A 22,894-nucleotide genomic window follows, 5' to 3' on the forward strand; every position below is an offset into this window, starting at 1 on the left:
TGAGTTTGAGAATTTAGAGTCCAGTGACTCTAAGTTCAGGTTTGAACTCTAAATTTGTTGAACCTGCTTCTTGGAACGGGCCCCTGGGTTCCTACCCCTAGATGCTTATACTTAATAATATAAACTTCAAAAGTTCTCTTTTTTGCTAAGTTTTAGCCTCACTGCGCTCTCTGACTAAATATTTACAAAGTATATTCCTTTACTTTCATGTGTCTTTGATCTACATCTTTAGACTGTTAACTTCCTCCTGTGAACATCTACTTTTGTTTGTGAAAACTGCCATTGAAACAAAATAAAAATACAGATGAAGAGTAAAAACCTAATATCACAGAAAACGTAATATTTACTGTTGGAGATCGTTAATGCAAATATATATTAATCAAATGCAGCTGAGAACAGGTGAGTCTTTAACCTGGATCTAAATACACTGAATGTTTCAGCTGATCTAAGGTTTTCTGGAAGTCTGTTCCAGATTTGTGGTGCATACAAACTGAATGCAGCTTAAAAAAAGTCAGGAATATTATTCCAGAATAAATCAACTTAAACCTTAAATAACTTTCAATATTTTACTCTCCATAAAAATATATTTTGTCAAAATTATACAAGTTAAAAATAAGCCCAAGATAACATTGGACCATTAATAACAATAAAATAAAATGATCTGGAGGGCCGGATTCGGCCCCCGGGCCTTAACATGTAGCTTAAAGAGAAAGTTTTGTGAGAATGGAACTCTGCCAGTCCAATCCACTCACCCTTTCTTCCTCAAAGCTGATGAGTCCTTCGTCATCGTCACTCTCTAGCTCATCTGGTGCCTCACTGATCAGAGCGCTGAGCTCCGTGTTAGCTGGCCTGGACTTCAGGAGGCTGAGGATGCGCTGCAAGGGAGACTGCCCCCCACCAGGCAGCGACACCACCTGCTGCTCCAGGTTGTCGCTCTGCTTCTTGGCAAAGTTGACAAAAACCTGAGCACATAGAAAGGGGTTGCTTTAGCTGTTCCGTTGATGATGTTCTGCATGGAACCGTAGTTGAAACCCCACTTACATTGTCCAGAGTGGTCTGACTGACGGAGTAGTCCTCAATGCCCAGAACCTCCATCACCTGCTCCATCTTACTGAAGACTTGAGCCAAGGAGATCCGTTCAGACTTTAGCTGGTACTGGACCTTGGTGTGGTGACGCTCCTGCAAACATGTGCTAGGCGTTACGCATGAGCTCAAACTCACTTCATAAACTGTGGTGAACAAAGACCTCTGCAGCTGCCAGCTGAAGACGATCTGATGGGATCAAAATGTCAATATGGAACCAATGGTCAAAATAAATCTGATTAGTAAAGTGGATCTGATGATGGATGAGATTCCTTCTTTAACACCGGAGCTCCAGTGTTTATGTTCATTGATTTATTGTAATTTTTTAAGTGTTTTACAGGATAATTCCAGTAGATTGTGAAGAAGAAAAGCGGCTCTCCCTCACAATCTACTGGAATTATCCTGTTAACGGTTCAAAGGTTACCGTATGTTAAAGATTTTGAGTAAACTGCGGAACTTGAAAGAAAAACATTTTAATCAATGTGAATTTTGATCAGTAGAAAACAAGCCCAAATCTTTCCAATCTAAGGTTGCAATCCCGTGGACTATCATCCCTTGGACTATCGTCTCATGGACTATCATCCCTTGGACTATCGTCTCATGGACTATCGTCTCCTGGAGTATCGTCCCCTGGACTATCGTTTTTTAGGGCGGCAGTGGCTCAGGCGGTAGAGCGGGTCGGCCAATGATCGAAGGATAGGCGGTTCGATTCCGGCTCCTGCCAGCCAAGTGTCGTTGTGTCCCTGGGCAAGGCACTTAACCCTACTTGCCTCCAGTGTGGCTCCACTGGTGTGTGAATGCGTATGAATGTTCCGGTGATGGTCAGAGGGGCCGTAGGCGCGTACTGGCAGCCACGCCTCTGTCAGCCTGCCCCAGGGCAGCTGTGGCTACAGCAGTAGCTTACCGTCACCAAGTATGAATGAGGTGTGAATGAATAATGGATGCACAATGTAAGCGCTTTGAGCGTCTGGAAAAGCGCCGATAAATCTAATCCATTGTTTCATGGAGTATCGTCTCCTGGACTATTGTCTCCTGGACTATCGTCTCCTGGACTATCGTTCCCTGGACTATCGTCCCCTGGAGTATCACCTCCGGGAGTATCGTCCCCTGGACTATCGTTTCCTGGAGTATCATCCCCTGGACTATCGTCTCCTGGAGTATCGTCTCCTGGACTATTGTCTCCTGGAGTATCGTCTCCTGGACCATCGTTTCATGGAGTATCGTCTCCTGGACTATCGTCTCCTGGACTATTGTCTCCTGGACTATCGTCTCCTGGAGTATCGTCCCCTGGACTATCGTTTCATGGAGTATCGTCTCCTGGACTATCGTCTCCTGGAGTATCGTCCCCTGGACTATCGTTTCATGGAGTATCGTCTCCTTGACTATTGTCCCCTGGACTATCGTTTCATGGAGTATCGTCTCCTGGACTATTGTCTCCTGGAGTATCGTCTCCTGGAGTATCGTCCCCTGAAATATCGTTTCATGGAGTATCGTCTCCTGGACTATTGTCTCCTGGACTATCGTCTCCTGGACTATCGTCTCCTGGACTATCGTTCCCTGGACTATCGTCCCCTGGAGTATCACCTCCGGGAGTATCGTCCCCTGGACTATCGTTCCCTGGAGTATCATCCCCTGGACTATCGTCTCATGGAGTATCGTCTCCTGGACTATCGTCTCCTGGAGTATAGTCCCCTGGACTATCGCCTCCTGGAGTACGTCTCCTGGAGTATCGTCCCGTGGACTATCGTCTCCCGGAGTATCGTCTCCTGGACTATCGTTCCCTGGACTATCGTCCCCTGGAGTATCGTCTCCTGGACTATCGTCCCCTGGAGTATCGTCTCCTGGACTATCGTTCCCTGGACTATCGTCCCCTGGAGTATCACATTCATTCATTCATTCATCTTCCAGACCGCTTCTTCCCCTTCGGGGTCGCGGGGGTGCCAGAGCCTATCCCGACTACTGAAGGGCGAAGGCGGGGTCCACCCTGGACAGGTCTCCAGACTGTCTCAGGGCCTCAATCACACACCCATTCACTCTCACATTCACATCTAGAGGCAATTTAGAGTCACCAATTAACCTAGGAAGCATGTTTTTGGACGGTGGGAGGAAGCCGGAGTCCCCGGTGAAAACCCACGCATGCACGGGGAGAACATGCAAACTCCACACAGAAAGGTCCCAGCCGGGATTCGAACCGGGGCCTTCTCGCTGTGAGGCAAGAGCGCTAACCACTGCGCCACCGTGCAGCCCTTCTGGAATATCACCTCCGGTAGTATTCCTTTTTCATTTTATTTAAGAGACAAGTAATGCAGTTACATTTTGAAAATGAAAAAGCATTTCCAGTATTGACTTTTATTCTGAATTAACAATCAAAAACAGTTCCATAAACATGTGTTATGTGATCTCACCTTCAGCACAGCTTCAGGGAAGTTTCTGTTGAAGAATCGAACCACCTCCTTCACGTTGACGCTGCTCTTCATCCTCACCGTTATCATGTATCCATCCCCAAACCTGCAGCAAAACCACAGAAGCACCAGACTGGAATCTTCCTGAAGCTCCTCTGATGGTCAGGAACTCAACATTCTTCCTCTCAGTCGGCAGAGGGAACAGGAATGTCCATCCCGTCTACACTTACATTTTCTTGTTTGTTCTGACTTATAAATACAAACTGTTTAAAGTGCTTTCAGAAGAGCACAAATGCTACCTGGGTTCTGAAGGAAAGATGACAAGCAAAGGTCTGCTGACACTTACAGACGCTGTTACAAAGACGATTTAACCCTGACAGACCCAACCCCAGCTCTGCTGGCTTAAACACAGATCCAAATCAAATTCATCTTTATTTAGAGACTTGAAGTCTTCAGATGCACAAATCTAATCTCCTTTGAAGTAGGGCTGTAACAATTCATTGACTTAAGTCATTTATTTTCCCTGCGATCCGGATCAATCTCTCTGAGGCAGTTGGTCATTGAATCAACCAGTACCATTATAAAATCATTTGAAAATGTAATCAATATTGGAAAATACCATATGGATTAAGACGTGGTCGATTTATTTTCCAACAACGTAGCAGACAACACACATGTGATTCAGCAGAAAGTGATCAACCATCATTCCAGTCTTTGAACTGATCAAAGTCATGTGACCATACAGTGGTAGAATGTTCTAATAATAATAAATCTGATGTGGAAAATGGATTTGACATTCATTTTTGTTTGTTTGTGCACATATTTAATTGATTATCTTGAAGAAACAGAAGGAATCTGGAAAACTTTATCTGCTCTGTTCAGTAGCAGGTATTGATCTCTGAGTCACACTGATGGAAGTTCTGGATAAAGATGTTTTGATTGTTTTAGGTCAGTAAATTTGATCATTTTAGATGAACTGATATCAGCAATGAGTCGCATTATCAATCATAAACTATGATATGAATCAGATTGATGTTAAAATGATTCATTACACTCGTAGTTTGGAGTAATTCTTCAAACTGTTTTAGTCAAACTAGTACTTTAGTTAGTTTAGTTTAGTGTTTTCAAACATATTATGTAAGCAAAAACAGATAAACGTATACACTCCCTGATAACTAAAGTCAGTCATTGAAAGAGTTTCTGTGTGACAGAACTTCAGAACAATGAACATGTTTGAAAAGGACAAAGGCAGAAGCTGAAGCTTATTTAAACTCCTTCATCTCATTCAACTGTGACAACAAAAATACAAAACAACAACCAGAAAATCCACAAAATAAATTGCTATTATCGACTTAATCATCCGTAAGAAGATTTATTAATCGTCAGCATGTCATTATCACATCAAAGTAAATGAAAAAAAGGGTTCATTCTAATTATCATGGGGCTGAGACATCATCAGAAAAAGAGACAACACTATCATGCATGAGTGTTTTACTGTAAAGATTCAAAATCCTTTCTTTCTATTATTTTCAAACATTGACAAATGTTTGGAGACTGTTTTCTATCTGAGTGAAGTTCATCCACACTTTTACTCCACTGATCATTTTAATGGTCTAAGTTCAATGTTCCCTTTAAAGTCCCCCTCCAATGAAAATCCTGTTTTTATGACATGAGAAATCGTTTCCTTTTTGCATTTCCGAGTATTTCTCTTTTTAAATCGCTGTCAATCAAACTGTTGCAGTCAGGCTCTTTAAACATTTTTATGCTTTTTAAGACATTTAGGATTTTTGGTAAAAACATTATAATTATAATTAAAACACTACTGGAAACATTTTTTTAAATAAAAAAATAGTCATAGGGTACTTTAAAATATATCCTCCTTTTTCAAAAACAGTTTTCTAAATGATTTGGTAGCAAGTTGTATCAGAATTTAATGCAATCGATTCAACCATCATTCTAAAAATGTCAAAATGTTTTTTCATGTTTAAAATGTGTTTGTCCCTGAAGTTGGTTGAAGAGGCTGAGAGGTAAAGGTAAGCAGAGCGTTCAGGAACTCAGAGCTAAACCTGCACGCCGTGTCCTAGTGCTGGGCGATATGACCATACACATCAGTAGAAAAGTGTCTATCCTGTCATTTCTCTTCTATCGTTTATAATGTTTATAACCAAATTTGATCAATTAATATGTCGCACATTTTATCAAATAGTCCGAACCTCGTCAGTGTGTACACAAAAATATATACTGTAAGTGAAAATAACGAGATCGAGCATCTGCTGAACCTACAACCAAACCTGTTAACAGAGGATCAGAGAGCCCCGCCCTCACCTGTTCTTCAGGTGCTGGATGCTGCCCAGGCATTTGAACCTGCCGTTCACCATGATTCCCAGTCTGGTGCATAAGGCCTCACACTCCTCCATGCTGCAGGAACAACAGGGATTAACGCATGAGAGCGTCAGCAGGTAAAGGTGAAGGCGGGCACCTGAAGAGGCGTTTCACCTGTGTGAGGTCAACACCACTGAGCGCCCCGTCTTGATAATGTCCAGGATTAAATTCCACAGGAACCTGCGGGCCTTGGGGTCCATGCCAGTGGTGGGTTCATCCTGCAGAAGAGGTCAGAGGTTAAGCTTTGGTTCCTACCAACAGCCTCTCCACAAGCTTTCTGTCAATCCAACCCCACGGTTGAGTCCAGTGAGAATCAGGTGAGTCCAGGTGTTCACCTGAGACAGGTGAGCAGCAGTTGCATGAGCAGTGTCAGCAGGAAAACAAGCAGCAGACGCTCTCTGGAACCAGGAGTCTCGTTCATAGAAGCAGGTTTTATATGAGTCATTCCAGCTGAAGACTCTGGCTGACTAACTATTCATCTAGAAAACGAATGGAGAGATGTCGTCTGAAATATGAAGTTTTTCACAGAGAAATCTTGAAGCTGATTCAGTTCAGTTTTGAGGGTGAAAGTTTTGGTTTGTCTTAATAGATCCAGGTGTGAAGCCCACTCTGCAGCCCATGCTGATGCTCTCTGCCCTCATCACTCTCTCCAGATGTTGGGATGTTGGGGCGACAGAGTCTTTTTTTGTGTCGGTCATCAGAGATCCTGAGCTTTCACAGTTGACAGGCCAGAAGGGGTCAAATCAGGATCATCTTAAAGCCGGGGGGTCAAAGTCGATCACACAAGGAGCAAAATCCAAAACACACCTTAGGTCACGGGACGAACAGATCAACATTTATAGAAGACTAAAACTACATTTTTAAAACTTAAAACTGTAACTTTAGAAAATAGTTATGAACCAGATCGTTACCTATGATAATGCTGTAAGCTGAATTTGCTAGTGCTGACAATGCTAGTGCTAATTGCTGAAGATGCTGAAATTGATAGCTAAAAACACTGAAGCTGATAGCCGGCCAAAATATTAACTAAATGCCAAATCAGCCTAAAAATCTTAAGAAAAAAAACTTAGGTTAGCCAAAACAGCTAGCATGTAGCTAAGATATTAGCTAAACTTCAAAATAACCAAAAAAAAAATCTTTGTAAATATCAAAATAGTCCAAAAAGCTAGCAGAATGCCAATTTTCACAACTTAGATACTGTAACTTTTTAACATAATTATGAATAACAAAAAGGCAGGAATATTATTCCAGAATAAATCAACTTAACCTTAAACAACTTTCAGTATTTTACTCTCTATAAAAATAGATTTTGTCAAAATTATACAAGCAAGAAATAAGGGCAAGATAACATCGGGTCATTAATAACAATCAAATAAAATGATCTGGAGGGCCGGACAGAATTACCCGGGGGCCGGATCCGGCCCCCGGGCCTTGACTTTGACTCATGCTGTAAGTGATGAAACGGGTTTGAAAAATGGATGGATGGAATTCAGACTGTCAGTCCGTACGGTTGGCCCTCACATTTTCACTCCACCAAATCACAGAAGTTTAGACACCTCTGGTTTAGAGAATCGCTTCTTACCAGGAAGATGAGTGGCGGGTATCCGATCAGCGCGATGGCGGTGGACAGCTTGCGCTTGTTTCCTCCGCTGTAGGTGCCGGCGGGTCTGTCTGCGTACTTGGACAGCTCCAGTTTTTCCAACGCCCACTGCACCACCTGTGTGGGGAGGGGGACTGCATGAGCTGGGGTCAGAATCAAATGTGTAAACAGATTTGTGGGACAATCGGTAAGTTTATATGATAGTGTCTAATCAGGAATGTGTGGAAGCAAAAGGTTTGAGCTGTGAACTAAGCCGCTGTGGAGCTTCTTTAGTAGATGGTTGTGTGTTTGTAGAGGGCATCTACATATGAGGTTTGTGAGACATGAAGAACACACAGATAAACTATCTTTAAACTTAAAAAAAGCAAAGGCAATTATGTTTGGAAATACTAAAGACCAATATCTATAGATGACACTATGATAGAAATGTACCCCAAATCAAATTCCTTGGTGTAATTATTGACAACAAAATAACTTGTAAACGACATATTAGACATATTCAGAGTAAAATATCAAAAAGTATTGCAATAATTGACCAAGTAAAATGTGTTCTTGAACACAAATCATAGCATACATTGTACTGCTCATGGGTAATGCCACATTTAATATACTGTATCGAAGTATGGGGAAATGATTATAAATATCAAACTATTAACTAACAAAATGAAAGAGAAGCTGTTTTTAAAATATAAGCTGGAAGAACAAAAAATATGATTTAAACCATTGTTTTGAATGTGAAATGGATATTGTTAACAATAATTTATTTGATTTATATGAAAGTAACTGTAATATTGTATTGTTTTGTTAAGATTTATACTTTGTGAATTATTTGAGTTTATGAAAAAAGGCATAAAGGGATAGGCTTAAATAAACATTTGCCTCTGCCAATCCCCTTTTCAAACATGCATTTATTAAATTTGGTTCATGATTTTTCTTTTATAAAAGGTGATTGCATAGATTTTTTTGTAATGTTTTACATGTTTTGAAAAAAACAAAAACCAAACTTCAACAGTGAGTGGACAGGAACTAACCCATGAAAGCTATCTTCCCTAAATGAGAGGAAGGACATGACTGTTTTAGGCCTCCTCCCTGTGAGTGTGCTGTGAGGATGAAACCAACCTTTGCCTGGTCCTTCCAGGGAACGCCGCGGAGCCGAGTGTAGAGCTCCAGGTGCTCCCTGGCGGTCATGTCGTCGAACAGAGCGTCGAACTGCGGACAGTAGCCGATGCTCTGCTGCACACGCAGGAGGTCCTTCAGGATACTGCACACACACACGAGACCTGCTGCAGCTCCAGACATGAAAAGCCTCACATCACAGGCTTCCAGAAGAGGTTTGTGTCAAACAAGCCCATGCAGGAGGATGCTGATGCTGCTTTCACTGCATGAGCTGGGGTCAGAACCGGTCCCTGTGAGGTCCGGTTTCAGGCTTGATGGGTTTGTTCTGATAAAAAGTGTCTTCCATCAGCATCAGTCCCAGCAAACATATTTGGGACGGAAACCATTGAGGAATCTGCAGTTAGGACAACTGAACATAAAGCAGACGTCTGCGCAGACGTTCTTCCTGAGCCATAGCTGCAGTCTTTAATGCAGTGGGATGAGGCTTGGTCTCCCAAGAATCATCCGTCTGTCACTGCTGTTTCTGATGGCATTAAAACTTCTACACTCAAACCTTTGGACTCAAACCGGAAACTTTTATTTTTTCCTCTAAACATCTCCAGGAGTTTAGCTCGTGGAGATGTTTGCAGCCTTTAGAATAAGAACGATGAGATCAATGCTGTAGAACAACAGAACCTTCACAAATCAGCCTGTTTACACACTGTTTCAGTTCCCTTCTTTAAATCATTTAAAATAAAGTCTACAATCATTTTAGATATCACTCTATAGAGACGTATGTTGAAGTGATGACACTGTTTAGATCAGGGGTGTCAAACTCCATCACACAGGGGGCCAAAATCCAAAACATACAGTAGGTCGCGGGCCGAACAGGACAAACATTTATTAAACACACACAAAAAAATAAATAATAAACTTTTAAACTTAAAAAATGTAACTTTCTAAACATAAATATGAATAAAACAGGAAGGAATATTATTCCAGAATAAATCAATTTAAAGCGTAACCAAACAGGGAAGTTGGAGGCTGACTCCGCCCACAGCCAACATTTGCAAATCCAGTCAGAGGGGTGGGGCTTGGGGGCAGGACTGTTTTTTTATTGTTTTCTTTTGGTTTTTTTTTAGCACTTAATGAAGTACAATTCAATCAACACATTAGCACTCATGTTCATACAAATATAAACATTAACATTGAGTGGTAAGACAGAAAACAAAGAAAATTCTGGACAGTAAACAAACAAGCGACAAGAAAAGAAAAGAAATACAAAAATGCAAGATTTACTGCTTTGGATTCTTCATGTTATTAATTCAAGAGATTTACAGATGTCTAGTGCTTTTAGAGCCTTTGCATTCTTGGTAGTTGAGATTGTTTTTAATTATTGTTGAAGTTCAAGTTTAGGAACCAAAAATTCTGGCCTTTTATATTATCTCTATATTATCTTATTCACTTATGTGAATCTTAGCCATAAATAAAAACATGTTAATGAAGAAGCATCATGATTCTTGGACTTAAAGTTGTGGAAACCAAACATAACATTTTTGTACTACAGTTAAAAACTATTGAAAATCAAGTCAGTGATGAATTTTTGGATGTCTTTTCAAAACGTATAGATAAATTCACATGACCAAAACAAATGAGAATTGGTTTCAGGTTCCTTCCGACAGAAGGGAACAGAACTGTGATCATGACTGGAGCTGCAGATCATGATGTCAGACTTCTGAAACCTACATGGACTGACCAATCACAAAATTCAACTGTAATACCTCAATTCAACCTGTAGGGGAGCACAACGTTTTTTGACTATACTTTAAAGAATTGAACAATTTTTTTATATTTATCAAAAATTTGGCAATGACCAACAGACAGCACTTTTAAAGCCCATTTATAGAAGTCAAAAGAATAAAAAAGTTAATTTATATAGTTTGGTTACCATTTAAACCTTAAATAACTTTAAATATTTTACTCTCTGTAATAAAATATCCTGTCAAAATTATACAAGTTAGAAATTAAGTAAATGTTAAAAGAGAAAACCTTCAAATTTCATTACTTTTACATAATTTTATCTGAAAAATTAAACTTAAATATTAAAAAAAAATTTGCTCTGATGTATTTGCTGTTCTAAAATCATTTTTCGTGATGGCCGTGTCATGTGATGTTCCCTTAAAAATGATTACTATTTTTCAGTGCTCCAGTTTTCTTAGAAAAGGTTTAAGGAAACCTGTTGAGCACTGCCAGCATCTGCGCTGCTGCAGTCCTCTGCTGCTACACGGGCCTCAGCGCATATAACCACCCACCTGTGTCCGCTGATGAAAGCCTCTCCTCCAGTGGTGCACTCGTCTCCCGTCAGCATCTTGAAGGTGGTGGTCTTTCCCGCTCCGTTCACCCCCAGCAGCCCGAAGCACTCGCCTGGGCGAACCCCGAGACAGAGCCGGTCCACCGCCAGGATGCGGCCCATCTTCCTGGATTTGTACACCTGGCAGACGAGGTGGCGTCCTTTCACTGCGAGCCAGTCAAAGAGGAGGGCCCAGAGGCCGTGTGTGAGAGCCGTACCTTTGTCATGTTTTCAATCTTCAGCATGTCGCTGTCGGCGTCCCCTCGCAGCACACGCTGTCTCTCGCTGGCCACGTCTACGTCGTCGTCGTCTATGGGCTGGCAGCTCACAGGGACTCTCCTGCATTCACATGCAAAGTTACGTTTCAGCTTTGCTCAGCTTTCAGCTTCAGAGAAAAACTGAGACGATGACAGCTTCTATGAAGCAAAACGTGAAGCTGCAGACAAAACGAAATGTCTTAACCTGTCAGCTTTTGTGCGGGTTTTTCAGGGGGTTTGGGCTGAAACTTGGAGGATAACCAAAGAGGTACCAGTACCACCAGTGCCGGGCCTGGGCTGCATGGCGCCCCAGGCGAAACGTGATTTTTGCACCCCCCACTAAGCTTTGACAGCGAATGCATCAGGCAAGAAGGGGCGCAGCACCGGGCAAAATGATTGGTTATGCCAAACTTTTGAGTTATTTTATTTGTTTTTAATTATTAACCTTTTTAACATTTTACACAAAATGAGTGTTGTGTCAAACTGTTAAAAAAATCATTGCAATTTACCCTACCTCCAGCAGATGGCAACCTAGGCGGCCGCCTAGTACACCTCTGCCCAGGGCCAGCCCTGAGTACTACTATGAATTTTAGGAAGACAAACTTCAATACCGTGACCTGAACAGAATAAAACTGTGAAGCTGAAGCGGATGCTGCTCCTCTGTTCCACAGCTCGCTTTGACTCTAACACTAATGATGAAACGTTCATGCACATAGAAGCAGGTGTTACTGACGGAGGTTTCCTGAGGAAGTTGTACTGGCAGAGGATGGTGATGAGGAATCCCACGAAGCCTTCAATCGTCATGGCAACAAGTCCCCGAGTCACAATGTCCCACTCAAATGGAGATTTCATTTTATCGAACTGTCCTGGAACACAAATTCACAACCATCAGACCACGACTGTGTAAAAGAGTGTGCTGGTGTCATTCTCCTACACTCTGATGCTACAAACACACTGGGCATGTGAGGGCGTTCAACGCGCCTAACAGGCACTTTATTGTCGTATATCGTGATATAAAATATCTTATATTGTTACATACATTTTTTTTCCATATCGCCATGCACTAGCAACGTCAATAAACATTGGAGAATTAGCTAAAAGAGTCTTTGGTGAACTGGAAGGAGAAAGAATCAGGATTTTGGAGGAAGTTCTGTCCATGAAGATCTTCACTTCCTCGTCCAGCTGACATCTGGATCAGAACCATACGGCTGGACATTACCCAGATTGATGGATGTTTTTATGTAGCAGCGGTGAAGATTTACGCTAGCGGGACACAAAGATCTTCATAATCATATTCAGACTGGAGGGATCAGGCTGCTCAGCTCTGCTCCAAAAGCCACGCCCCCTCAGAGGAGATTTTGAAATCAGAGGCTTCAGATCAAAATGAAAAACGTTTTTTTAAGACATTTAGGTTGAGGGACTTTGGTTAAAAACATAATAATCATCATTAAAGTACTACTGGGAAATGTTTTTAAATTAAAAAATTGTCATCGGGGGTCTTTATTTCTAAAAAATATAGTCAAAAACCGTCTGTGTGCTGTCCCCTACAGGTTGAATCAAGCTATCACATTTGAATTCTGTGATTGGTCATACTATTTAATTAGACCAAATCATGATCTGCAGCTCCAGTAATGATACCAGTCCTGTTCTCCAGCCCCGCCCCTCTGACTGGATTTTAACATTTCAGGGGTCAGCCTTCCCTGTTTGGTTACCCTTTAAGTTAGAAGGAAATGACAAGATCCTGACATGTTTTGGGGGCTAAAGGAACACCATTCAGCCGTCTGTGTTCAATCACAGGTCCTGGAGCTCTGCAGGGTTTTAGGACTAAAGCTACATTCACACCGGGCTTGGAAACGCACGTTCAAGTGACCTCCTCCAGTGAAAAGATTGTGTAAACAAATACACATGTACATTTTGGGCTTCCATGTTCAAAACTTTCAAAGATGTTTAAGTCTGCTTACAAAATGCACCACAAGAGAACACACAAAGGTAAGCCAAATGAACTTTGACCAGTCAGGTGCTCCACTCTGCTTGTGACGTTTGGGTAGCATCCTTTTCAAACCATGGAAGTGCCAACCTTTTAAAAATCAGTCATGCAGCAGAAATGAATAATTGCGGCTGGGATTATTTGACACAAAGTCTTTCATACATCGGAATAGAGCAGAGGAAGAAAAGGTCTGGAGCAAGATTCAGGAGATTTGGACCATGTTGACATTTCACACCAAGCAACTTTCAACTGTGAGTACATGTAATGGTAGACCTCTGTGAAAGAACCCACGTTCAGCCCGTTCTTGACCACGCCCACATGCCTGGTGTGATCGTAGCTTGACAGAGAAATTTGTATTCATGTGAGATTACTGGGTTTGGCTGAATTTGACCGAGTGTTTGAAAGTGCTGATACCTATCTTAGCGTAGTACTCGTTGATGTACTCGTTGTAGGCCATCTCCATCAGGCCGTGGCCCAGGTTGTAGTTGGGGAAGATGAGGAAGCAGGTCTTAAGGTAGCTGTTGACTTTTTTAAGATCCTGCAGGATGAAGTCAAGGAGAACAAATGTGAGTTCAAACCGTCTACAGCAGGGGTGTCAAACTCAATCACACAAGGGACCAAAATCCAAAACACACCTTCGGGCCGAACAGGATCAACATTTATTGAACACTCTAAAAGTACATGTTTAAAAGTTTAAAACCATAACTTTAACATAATTATGAACTAGAAATATAGCATTACCTGTGATAATGATAGTGTGATTGCTGTAAGCTGAATTTGGCCGTGCAAGATGCTAATGATGATAGCTGAAGATGCTGAAATTGACTAAAAAAACTAAAAATGCTGAAGCTGATAGCTGAAAACGATGAAGCTGATAGCCAGCTAAGACATTAGCTAAATGCCAAATTAGCCTAAAAAAAACTTAGGTTAGCCAAAACAGCTAGCATGTAGCTGAAAAAAATAGCTAAGCTACAAAATAGCCTTAAAACTGAAAAAAAGCCTGAATTAGCCAAAACAGCTAGCATGTAGCTGAAATATTAGCCAAAAATCCAAAATAGCCAAAATAAATCTTAGTAAATGCCAAAATAGTCCAAAAAGCTGTAGAATGACAATTATTAAAACTTTAAAACTGTAACTTTTTAACCTAAGTATGAATAATAAAAACACAGGAATATTATTCCAGAATAAATCAACTTAAACCTTAAATAACTTTCAATATTTTACTCTCCATAAAAATATAATTTGTCAAAATTCTACAAGCTAGAAATAAGTGCAAGATAACATCTGATCATTAATAATAATAAAGTAAAAAGATCTGGAGGCCCGGATAGAATTACCAGAGGGCCGGATCCGGCCCCAGGGCCTTGACTTTGACACATGTGGTCTACAGAAACCAACATTGTTATTTTACCTTTTAACACCTGAGGCGTCATTGGTGGCGCTAAAACATAAAACTGTTAACATTCTGTAACTTCTCAACTGTCAACAGGTCAATTCCAGTAGATTCTGAAGGACAAAAGCGGCTCAAAGAGCATAAACACTGGAGCTCCGGTGTTAAAGGGTTAAGCGATCTTCTCTTCAGAGACTAGACCTCAGTCTGTTTGAAGGAGTTATTTTTTTTAAGGCACATTGCAGTGAAAGACCTTGTCATGTTCAAACAGCTGCAGGAGGAAGGTGGCCACTGTCGCAGTAATGCCAATGAAGAGGTTGATGACTATCAGGAACACATAGGCTGTACTGGGAACTTCAAACCAGAAGGATGCTGGGTACATGATGGGGGTGATGGACCACCTGGAAGAAAAAGAAGTTTGTGTTGAGCTGTGCTTGTGATTTGACCTGATCCCCTCAACCTCTTGTGGTGTGTTCCTGCTGAAGTCTCACCCATACAGCAGGAAGAGGGAGAGCACAGCAGGGAAGTTGGTTGGGGAGGTGTAAGCCGGCAGGTCGAACACGAACAGAATGATGATGCAGCATGTGGCAGGAACCAGGTAGTTGAGCTGAGGACAGAAGGCAGGCGTGCTTACTGCAACAGCACAGAGGTCCTCGGGTTTCAGAGCATCCTCCTCACCATGTCCCAAATGTAGTTGGCCAGCCAGTAAATGACAGGGTCACAGCCGCTGACAAACTGAAGATGTTTGGCCTTCGTGGACTTCTCTGCCACCAGGAAAACCACAAAGCTTGCAGGAACAAAAGACATGGCCACAATGATGAAGATGGCGATCACCACATCGGTGCCCTGGAGCCTGGAGACACAGATCCACAAACCCACTCAGTCCACATGAAAACCTGGAGAGCTCCACAAAAGACTCATCTGTCTGAAAGGAGGTCGGGTTTGGTAAAAACCAAGACCCACCTTTCATTTACGAACATGTCACAAGACGCGCTGTTCCTTTAGAGACCACTAGAGGCAGGTTTCCCTTTGACTTCCATGTCAAAATTCAGACTTTATGTCCCAAAATACTGTGCCTAAAGCGTCTAAGTCTGTCAATGTGCTCCTCAGGATTCAGAACTATCTGGCTGTTCGACAGTGAGTGGAAACAGTAATAAAAACCCTGGAGTATTTATGCTGTGGACCAGTGGGAGACCAGCCACATCATGACCACCGCTGATAAAGTGCAGGAATAGGTAGGGTTGGGCACCAAAGTTTGGTTCCAAGTAGGAACAGTTGTGATTTATGCAGTTCTGCAAAAACTAAAAGAAGCTGCTGCAACCTGTTCCTCATTTCAATGTTTAGTTTCATTGAAGGTATTTGTCTTAGACATGTCAGTCACTTTTACTCTGTTTAGTACGTTGAAGTTCTAGACAATTCCTTCTACTCTTCCTGTGATAGTGGGCAGGCTCATATAAGACCGCTGATGAGGCGAGCACGAGAGTGTGCAGCGCTCAAATGTCTGGCTGCAGATCACAGAAGTGGGGGGCTCCCAAGAGAAATGGAGGCCCCAAGGAGTGATTTGCTTGTTAGAGTGTATATTTGTGGTGTTAGAGGTGTGTGTACTAAAGGGGTGCAGTTAAAATTGGTGAGAAGGCTATAACAGGGCATCTCCTGATTGCTCACAGTGATGTCCAAGCACCCCCCCACCAAGGGTCCTAAATGTCTAAGGTGCCAATAAAATCGAGGGGAGGGGCAAATCCATGCAGCGGCCACAGGAGGAGGGCCACTGGCAGGTAGTCCACCCCCCGCAGCACACTGCAATACAGACACCCTCCCCTTCTCCCTATTGCATGTTTGTATGAGGAAGGGGATATGTTGGGGTCAGTTGGCAGACTGACCCCCGATGGCAGACCCCCCCCTGCGATGGGTCCAGGATCACATTTGACAGGCAGCGAGCAGCGAATTCACTGAAAGAGGGGCGGGCCACCGGTTTGTGGCTCAGAAGTTGAGGAGCTCTGATATAATGTGAACAGCCAGCACGTCAAAAAATGATGACATCCAAAACGTCAATGTTTGACGTGGAGGTCTTAACCATGTGATGACTTTAAATGTGCGGATTTGGGAAGACGAAGGCAATATTTTTTATTACTGAAGTAATGAGATTGGCAGGAGTAGGAACCAAAACCAAAGAACCCCTTTGGCACCAGAGCCGAATAAAACCTAACTCGTGCCAAACTCCAGGAATACACTGTATGTCCTCTATGAACACAGCCTCCTCAGAACACACAGATTTGATGGAAAAAGCTTGAAAACATGAGAATAGGGAGTGGGGCAGGGGGTTGGGGGTGTGGCAGAAGTCCCTCCATATATGTCAGGGGTGTCAAAGAAACGTAAAAGTTGAATTAAGACCTACTTCCAAAGCAGCAACACTAGGACAAACAATAATCAGGTCAACACTAACAGGACGTCAGGAGAAACTGGACCATCCTGTGGCCTACAGTCTTCAGGCTGCACAGCTTCCTTCAGTCTCCTACTGGTGCAGGGATGACCAGCTGCTGGACAAGTGGGAGGGGCTGTACACCTGGATGAAGGTGAGGTCTGATGGAGCCTATTGAAGTCTAACCTGTGTGGGTCTGTCAGCTGATGACAGTCAGTGAAGTCAGTGACCAAAAGGACTTTCTGAAAGGTCAAAGCACTTGATTATTAAAGTCTCAGACACTTACAAGTAGTCCAGAGAGAGGCTGGCGCTGGTCCGGTTCATCGGGTGGTTGGTCAGCGTGATGCCTGTAAACATAAAATAGCAGTCTTGGTTGTATAGTTGAAACAAATCCAAATTCATGACTTGAAGCCAGAATAAGAAAGTTTTCCTTAAGGACTGGACATGTCTGTACCGTAGGCAGCAGGGTTCCCCCTGGAGGGGGGCAGGTTAGCTCGCAGGATGGCGTTGTTGAGGACGTTCAGGTACGTTGGCATGCTGTGGTAACCTTTGTTGTTGTACAGAACCTGGACAGCAGAGGGAGCTCTGTAGCCAAGAAGAGTGAGGTTGCTGTGCGTTAACGGTCGGCGCGTCTTACCTGAGCAGATCTGCGCACTGCGATCTTTCGAACCATCGGAGGGATCTTCCTCCCAAACGAGGCAGGCACCGACTTCTGGATGTTTCCCACCGTCAGCCCGCCATATCTGTTGGAGGAAGAGCAGCCGTGCTGCTAACTTAGCATTTCTACTCTATTGTTTTGATTAGATGACAGGTTTTTTTACATTCATTTATTTCTATAGATGAGTTTAGGAATTTAGACGACTTCAGAAATATCATGTTTCAGTCAATATTCCATAAATGAGCCTTGAACACTAAGACGACACAAGGCAGGACATGTGGTCTTCAATGTAAACAAAGTAATGTGTTTGTTCTGAGACTCTACATCACACGTGTCAAAGTACAGGCCCGGGGGCCGGATCCGGCCCTCCAGGTAATTCTATCCGGCCCTCAGATCATTTTCTTTTATTGTTATTAATGGCCCGATGTTATCTTGTGCTTATTTCTAATTTTGACAAAATATATTTCTATGGAGTGTAAAATATTTAAAGTTATTTAATGTTTAAGTTGATTTATTCTGGAATAATATTCCTGCCTTTTTATTATTCATAGTTGTGTTAAAAAGATACGGTTTTAAATAAATAAAAATTGTCATTCTGGTAGCTTTTTTTTTAACTTTTTGACATTTACTAAGATTTTTTAGACTATTTTGAAGTTTGGCTAATATTTCAGCTACATGCTAGATGTTTTGGCTAATCTAATTTTTTGTTTGTTTGTATGTTTTTTTAGTTTTTTAAGCTAACTTGGCATTTAGTTAATATTTTAGCTGGCTATCAGCTTCAGCCTTTTCAGCTATTAGCTTCAGTGATTTCAGCTATCAGCTTCAGCGTTTTTATCCATCAATTTCAGCATCTTCAGCGGCCAAATTCAGCTTACAGCATTCACACTAGCATTATCACAGGTAATCCTATATATCTAGTTCAGATTCATGTTAAAAATTTAGATTTTTAAAGTTTTAAAAATGTAGTTTTAGAGTGTTTAGTAAAGGTTTATTCTGTGTTTTGGATTCTGGCCCCTTGTGTGATCGAGTTTGACACTCCTGCTCTATATTATATAACAGAAAGGTTTTAAAGTTGTTGCTTCCCTGATAATAAACTGCACATACTTCTCCTTTACAGTAGGATAACCAAGTTAGACAACTTTGCATCCTTGGTTACTGTGTCGCTAGAACAAACTGCACAATAGAAACACAACCACACAACACCCTGCCAACATCTCACCTGTGTAGGCGGAGCCTGTCTGAGGTGAAGAGCAGGTACTCAGAGACATTGCGGCCGGTGATGTCCACCAGAATGTCCCCCGTTACCACCTTCATGAGGGGTGGGCGTCCTCCCACGCCGCTGGGGCAGGAAAAGCCCGTTCCCTGCATGGAGCAGGTGCAGCGCACCGGCTCGTGGATGGACAGGGGCAGGGTGGGGGGAGATGTGACGGGCTCTAAGAAAGAGCGGGAAAAACAAACACAAGACATGTTGATGTCCACAGAGAGGTGAAGCAGTGAGGCTGAGCCCACTGGCATGGAGCAACCAGCACTCAGAATGGGGGCAGCAGGATTGGGTTCTCTGCCTCTGTAGGTCAGTCTGATGCTCCAAAAGCACACTGTCACATGACATAAATGTGCAGATTTACGCATGAATGTTCCAAGTATGCCTCTAGTGGTTCTAGACATGACACTCTGTAGGTCCTCCTCTATAGATGGCTTATGAATGAATCCCACTCTGACCCTCATTTGAAGCGTCTTTAAATATGATTATGCTGTTTTCAGTCCAAATCTAAAAACCTGTGTTGTGTGTCTATTTTTTTCTGTGTTGTGATTGTGTGTTTATTTTAATCTCTACAGTCTGTTTAGATACAAGAACATGATCGCATTTGTCAATCGTGGTGTTTTATTGTGAGAATTGGTTATATTTTGAAAATAAACCGGATTTTCTCATGGTTTTTTATGTAACTTCCTGCTAGAATTGATGCGGATCGCTCGTGACGCCGAAACGACCCGCTGCACGGCTCGAGCCTTCCACGGAGGACCGCGGCGCTCTGCACCTGCTGTGAACCACGCCGTAGGTTAACAAGGACGCTGAATGGAAGCGGCCTCCGTTCTGCAGCGCTTCCACGTCCAGTGTGAACCAGGCGTTAGAGTCCTCCTAGGAAGAGTGTTTTTGTTATCTTGAGGAGTTTCAAGAAGATTTCATTAGTTAGGATAGGATGACAGAAGTTCTGACACCAACGCTCCTCTGCAGCTGACGGCGCCCTGGTCTGACAGGCTGCTGGCTGGTTATAAAACACCAGGATGTGACACGCGGGTCATACTGGAGTGAGATCAGAACATGAAGCATCAGGTGGCACACAGGAAACAAAAGAGGAACCTGGTTTGTGAGTCTGTGCTTCAGTCACTGAACTGATGGAGATACGAGAGGATTCATCTGCTGACAAACCAGACTTCACCTTTGACCCTTCACAGGGTCAAAGGTGGACACGAACACACTGGATGAGTGACGATGACTGATGCTAATGTCTTCAGGGTGTAATATTCCTTTATAACTCTCTTTTTAGAACTCTTTGATGTGATACAGTTTCAGTTCTCTGCCCTGTCTGAGTTTATCACTCTAACTCGTGTCGATACAGATGGACTGGATTCACAGACTCTTTTGGGGCCTTACCACGGACTGTTGGAGGGGGGAGTGTGAAGTTCCACAGCCCGTCCACAAAGCGGGGGTCCGGGTCATCCGAAGGGGCCGGTGAGGGTGGAGGGGGGACAAAGTTAGAGAGGGGAACGCCCTGAGTGAAGGAGTCCAGACACATGGAGTCAAAGTACTGCGCCGCCAGGGTCTTGGAATTGTTGGCGCTGGGGTTCAGCGTCTGGGCCAGCTGATCCAGGGTGCTGTTGAAGGGGGTCTTTAGGACACATGTAGCCCCCACCCCAGAGGGCAGGCGCAGGGTGTTGATGATCTTCTGCGTGCTGGCATCGGGCGACAACTTATTCCTGAAAGGAGACAGAGTTTCTGTGAGGCTCAAACAGAACTCCAAAGAAAACAGGAAGAGTTTTTAAGGTGGAACTGCTGGCGGCCATGTCACCTGTACTGAGGTCTGTCTTCATTGGCGTAGGGGATGAAGTTGCCACGAGGTTGGGTGTAGTTATGATACTGAGATGGAGACAGAATCAGGGGGGGTAGATCACCTGGACATAAAATAAAACAAGAGAAAGGGAAATGTTTTCATTCTGGGACTGCTGATTGAAAATACAAACGTCCCCGTGAAAGAGGACCGGCCAGAACTCACCGATCTCAGGCACAGACAGAGCCACGGTCATGGCCACGCACACGAAAAAGGCCGGCAGCAGGATCTGGGAGAAGAGGCCCTTGGTGTTCCTCTTGCCGCAGTGAAACCTCTTGATGAGGAGGCCGTGAAACTGACTCAGTTTCAGCCACCAGCCGTCCAGCTTGAAGCTGCCCTGCCCCTCTAGGACTGTTTCAAGAGATGCAGGGTTCTCTTCATCTGCTGGAGGAGAAACACGTTCAAATGATAGGCTGAATGGAGAGAACCGTACATGACATTAGACATTCAGAAGGTCTGAATGAATCACAAAGCTCTCATTTCTACTTTTTTCTGCCTTAGTTTAGTTTTTTGTTCTTTAAGGTTAAAATAACCAAACTTAGACTTTCTGATGCTTCACCCCTCACCTCTCAGGCTGGTGGAGTCGGACTCCTGGGCGGAGTCGAAGAGCGGACAGTAATCTCCATAGAAGTCTGCATACAGGCCTCCTTCATCGCCCCTCACAGAGCCCACAGAGGAGGAGGACTTCAGGGAGGACTGGCTCTGGCTCAGCTTGGAGCACAGTAACAGATTGTTCAGCTCCACCTCTGGCTCTGAGGGCTCCATCTCCGCCTGTGGCCCCCCCTGGGCTCCTGATCCCACAGACGATTTCCCCACAGAGCTGCCCCCTGGAGATCCCTTCATGTCTGCCCAGAAACATTTAGGGAGCTTTGATCACCACGGAGCTTTAAGGGAGGAACCGAGCAGTGAGGATGAGCGGGAACGCACCGGCATCGCTGTTCTCCAGAGACTGGTCCTCCTCAGACACCTTGAGGAACACCTCCTCCAGGGTGGTGTCCATCACTCCAAAGCTGGTTAAAGCCAAGCTGGACAGGTTCTGCTCTAGAGCCTGTAAACATCCACCGGCAGAAAGCCTGAAACCAGCAAACCCCTCCCTCTCCTGCTGTTCATTATTCCACGGCTGAAAGTGGGCGGGGCCACGTGACCCAAGTTTGTTCACTATCATCAGACTGAAAGCCCGGTTCTGATTTCAATTCAAAGGCTGTGAATTTTCTTTTACGACACTTTAAAACAGTAAATGTTGATTTCTATTCATGGTTGAACTTTTTTCTGGACCAAAGAACAAAGATCAATACAACTAAATTAGGTTTGGACAAACTCTAAGACATGTGGACCACCAAAGGCTCTAAAATGTGACAGAAGAGCCACACCACAAATAGATGTGTGGAGCCTTTTTGTAATCCAGCTCCAAGAGAAGAATCTGGATGAAAACCCCGCTTCAATTTGATGGAAAATTGCTTTAAAACAGAACATTTTTGACTTTTGCATCTCAAAATTTATGGCTTTCGCTCTCATTTTAGATGGGTTGATGTCCCTAAGGAGAAAACATAAACTTAAAGAAATGCTGTGTTTTTGTGGTGTTTGAATGATCAGAAAAATGACTGTCCGACTCAAAAAACACACGTCAGAAAAACAACAAATCTTCCAACACCGCATTAATGCAGAATCAATTTCTGCACCTACAGACAAAGCTCCATGTATTTGTTAGGAACTTTCAAGGAAACACAAGAATTACAGGGAAAATAAAAGATTATAAAGGGTCATAAATGTATAATTTGCTGCAGTTTGCCAGCCCAGACTATACAGTTAAACATGCTGCTTATGCCCGCACACCAGGCACGTGCAGAGGGGGGGCGCTGGGTGCTGGGGCACCTGCCCCTTTGCCCCTTGATGCCCTAAGTGCCCTTTTGTCAACGTGCCTTTTTTTTTTGTAAATATGTCTGGGAGAAAGCCTGTCTGTGCTCCTTCAAAAAAAAAAAAAAATGTTTCAATTGGTCCCTGATCTGGGAACGAGCGGTAGGCGGGGGTACATGGGGCGGCATTTCAAAGGGGCCGCCAGCTCAGCGCTTCATGGTAAAAAAAAAAAAGTCTGCGTCACTGATGTTTTTCTATTATCTGTTATATCTTAGCTGACAGGGCGCCTGCACCTTTTGTCTAAATGCCT

At 43.2% G+C, this 22,894-nt stretch overlaps 1 protein-coding gene across 4 annotated transcripts in view; it reads right to left on the minus strand.

The window, feature by feature from the left end:
- The window catches only part of abca2 (ATP-binding cassette, sub-family A (ABC1), member 2), a 75,019-nt gene that overhangs the window by 2,778 nt on the left and 49,347 nt on the right, over positions 1–22,894 (minus strand). For 2 of the 4 annotated variants that reach the window (XM_024294317.2, XM_024294318.2), the window contains 23 exons: positions 21,658–21,778; positions 21,297–21,575; positions 20,896–21,114; positions 20,692–20,794; positions 20,277–20,599; positions 18,843–19,056; positions 17,603–17,708; positions 17,420–17,531; positions 17,252–17,312; positions 15,225–15,399; positions 15,038–15,153; positions 14,800–14,947; positions 13,571–13,694; positions 11,903–12,035; positions 11,131–11,251; positions 10,875–11,053; positions 8,587–8,728; positions 7,450–7,584; positions 5,982–6,085; positions 5,811–5,903; positions 3,489–3,591; positions 1,042–1,179; positions 753–962 (listed from right to left, as the gene is read on the minus strand). In XM_024294317.2, coding sequence (XP_024150085.1) covers positions 753–962; positions 1,042–1,179; positions 3,489–3,591; positions 5,811–5,903; positions 5,982–6,085; positions 7,450–7,584; positions 8,587–8,728; positions 10,875–11,053; positions 11,131–11,251; positions 11,903–12,035; positions 13,571–13,694; positions 14,800–14,947; positions 15,038–15,153; positions 15,225–15,399; positions 17,252–17,312; positions 17,420–17,531; positions 17,603–17,708; positions 18,843–19,056; positions 20,277–20,599; positions 20,692–20,794; positions 20,896–21,114; positions 21,297–21,575; positions 21,658–21,778 — 3,459 coding nt within the window. The remainder of the gene's footprint in view (positions 1–752; positions 963–1,041; positions 1,180–3,488; positions 3,592–5,810; positions 5,904–5,981; positions 6,086–7,449; positions 7,585–8,586; positions 8,729–10,874; positions 11,054–11,130; positions 11,252–11,902; positions 12,036–13,570; positions 13,695–14,799; positions 14,948–15,037; positions 15,154–15,224; positions 15,400–17,251; positions 17,313–17,419; positions 17,532–17,602; positions 17,709–18,842; positions 19,057–20,276; positions 20,600–20,691; positions 20,795–20,895; positions 21,115–21,296; positions 21,576–21,657; positions 21,779–22,894) is intronic. The other 2 variants (XM_024294319.2, XM_024294320.2) reach the window with 1 other exon arrangement.

The sequence above is a fragment of the Oryzias melastigma genome, linkage group LG9, assembly GCF_002922805.2.
Source record: "Oryzias melastigma strain HK-1 linkage group LG9, ASM292280v2, whole genome shotgun sequence".
NCBI classification, from domain to species: domain Eukaryota; kingdom Metazoa; phylum Chordata; class Actinopteri; order Beloniformes; family Adrianichthyidae; genus Oryzias; species Oryzias melastigma.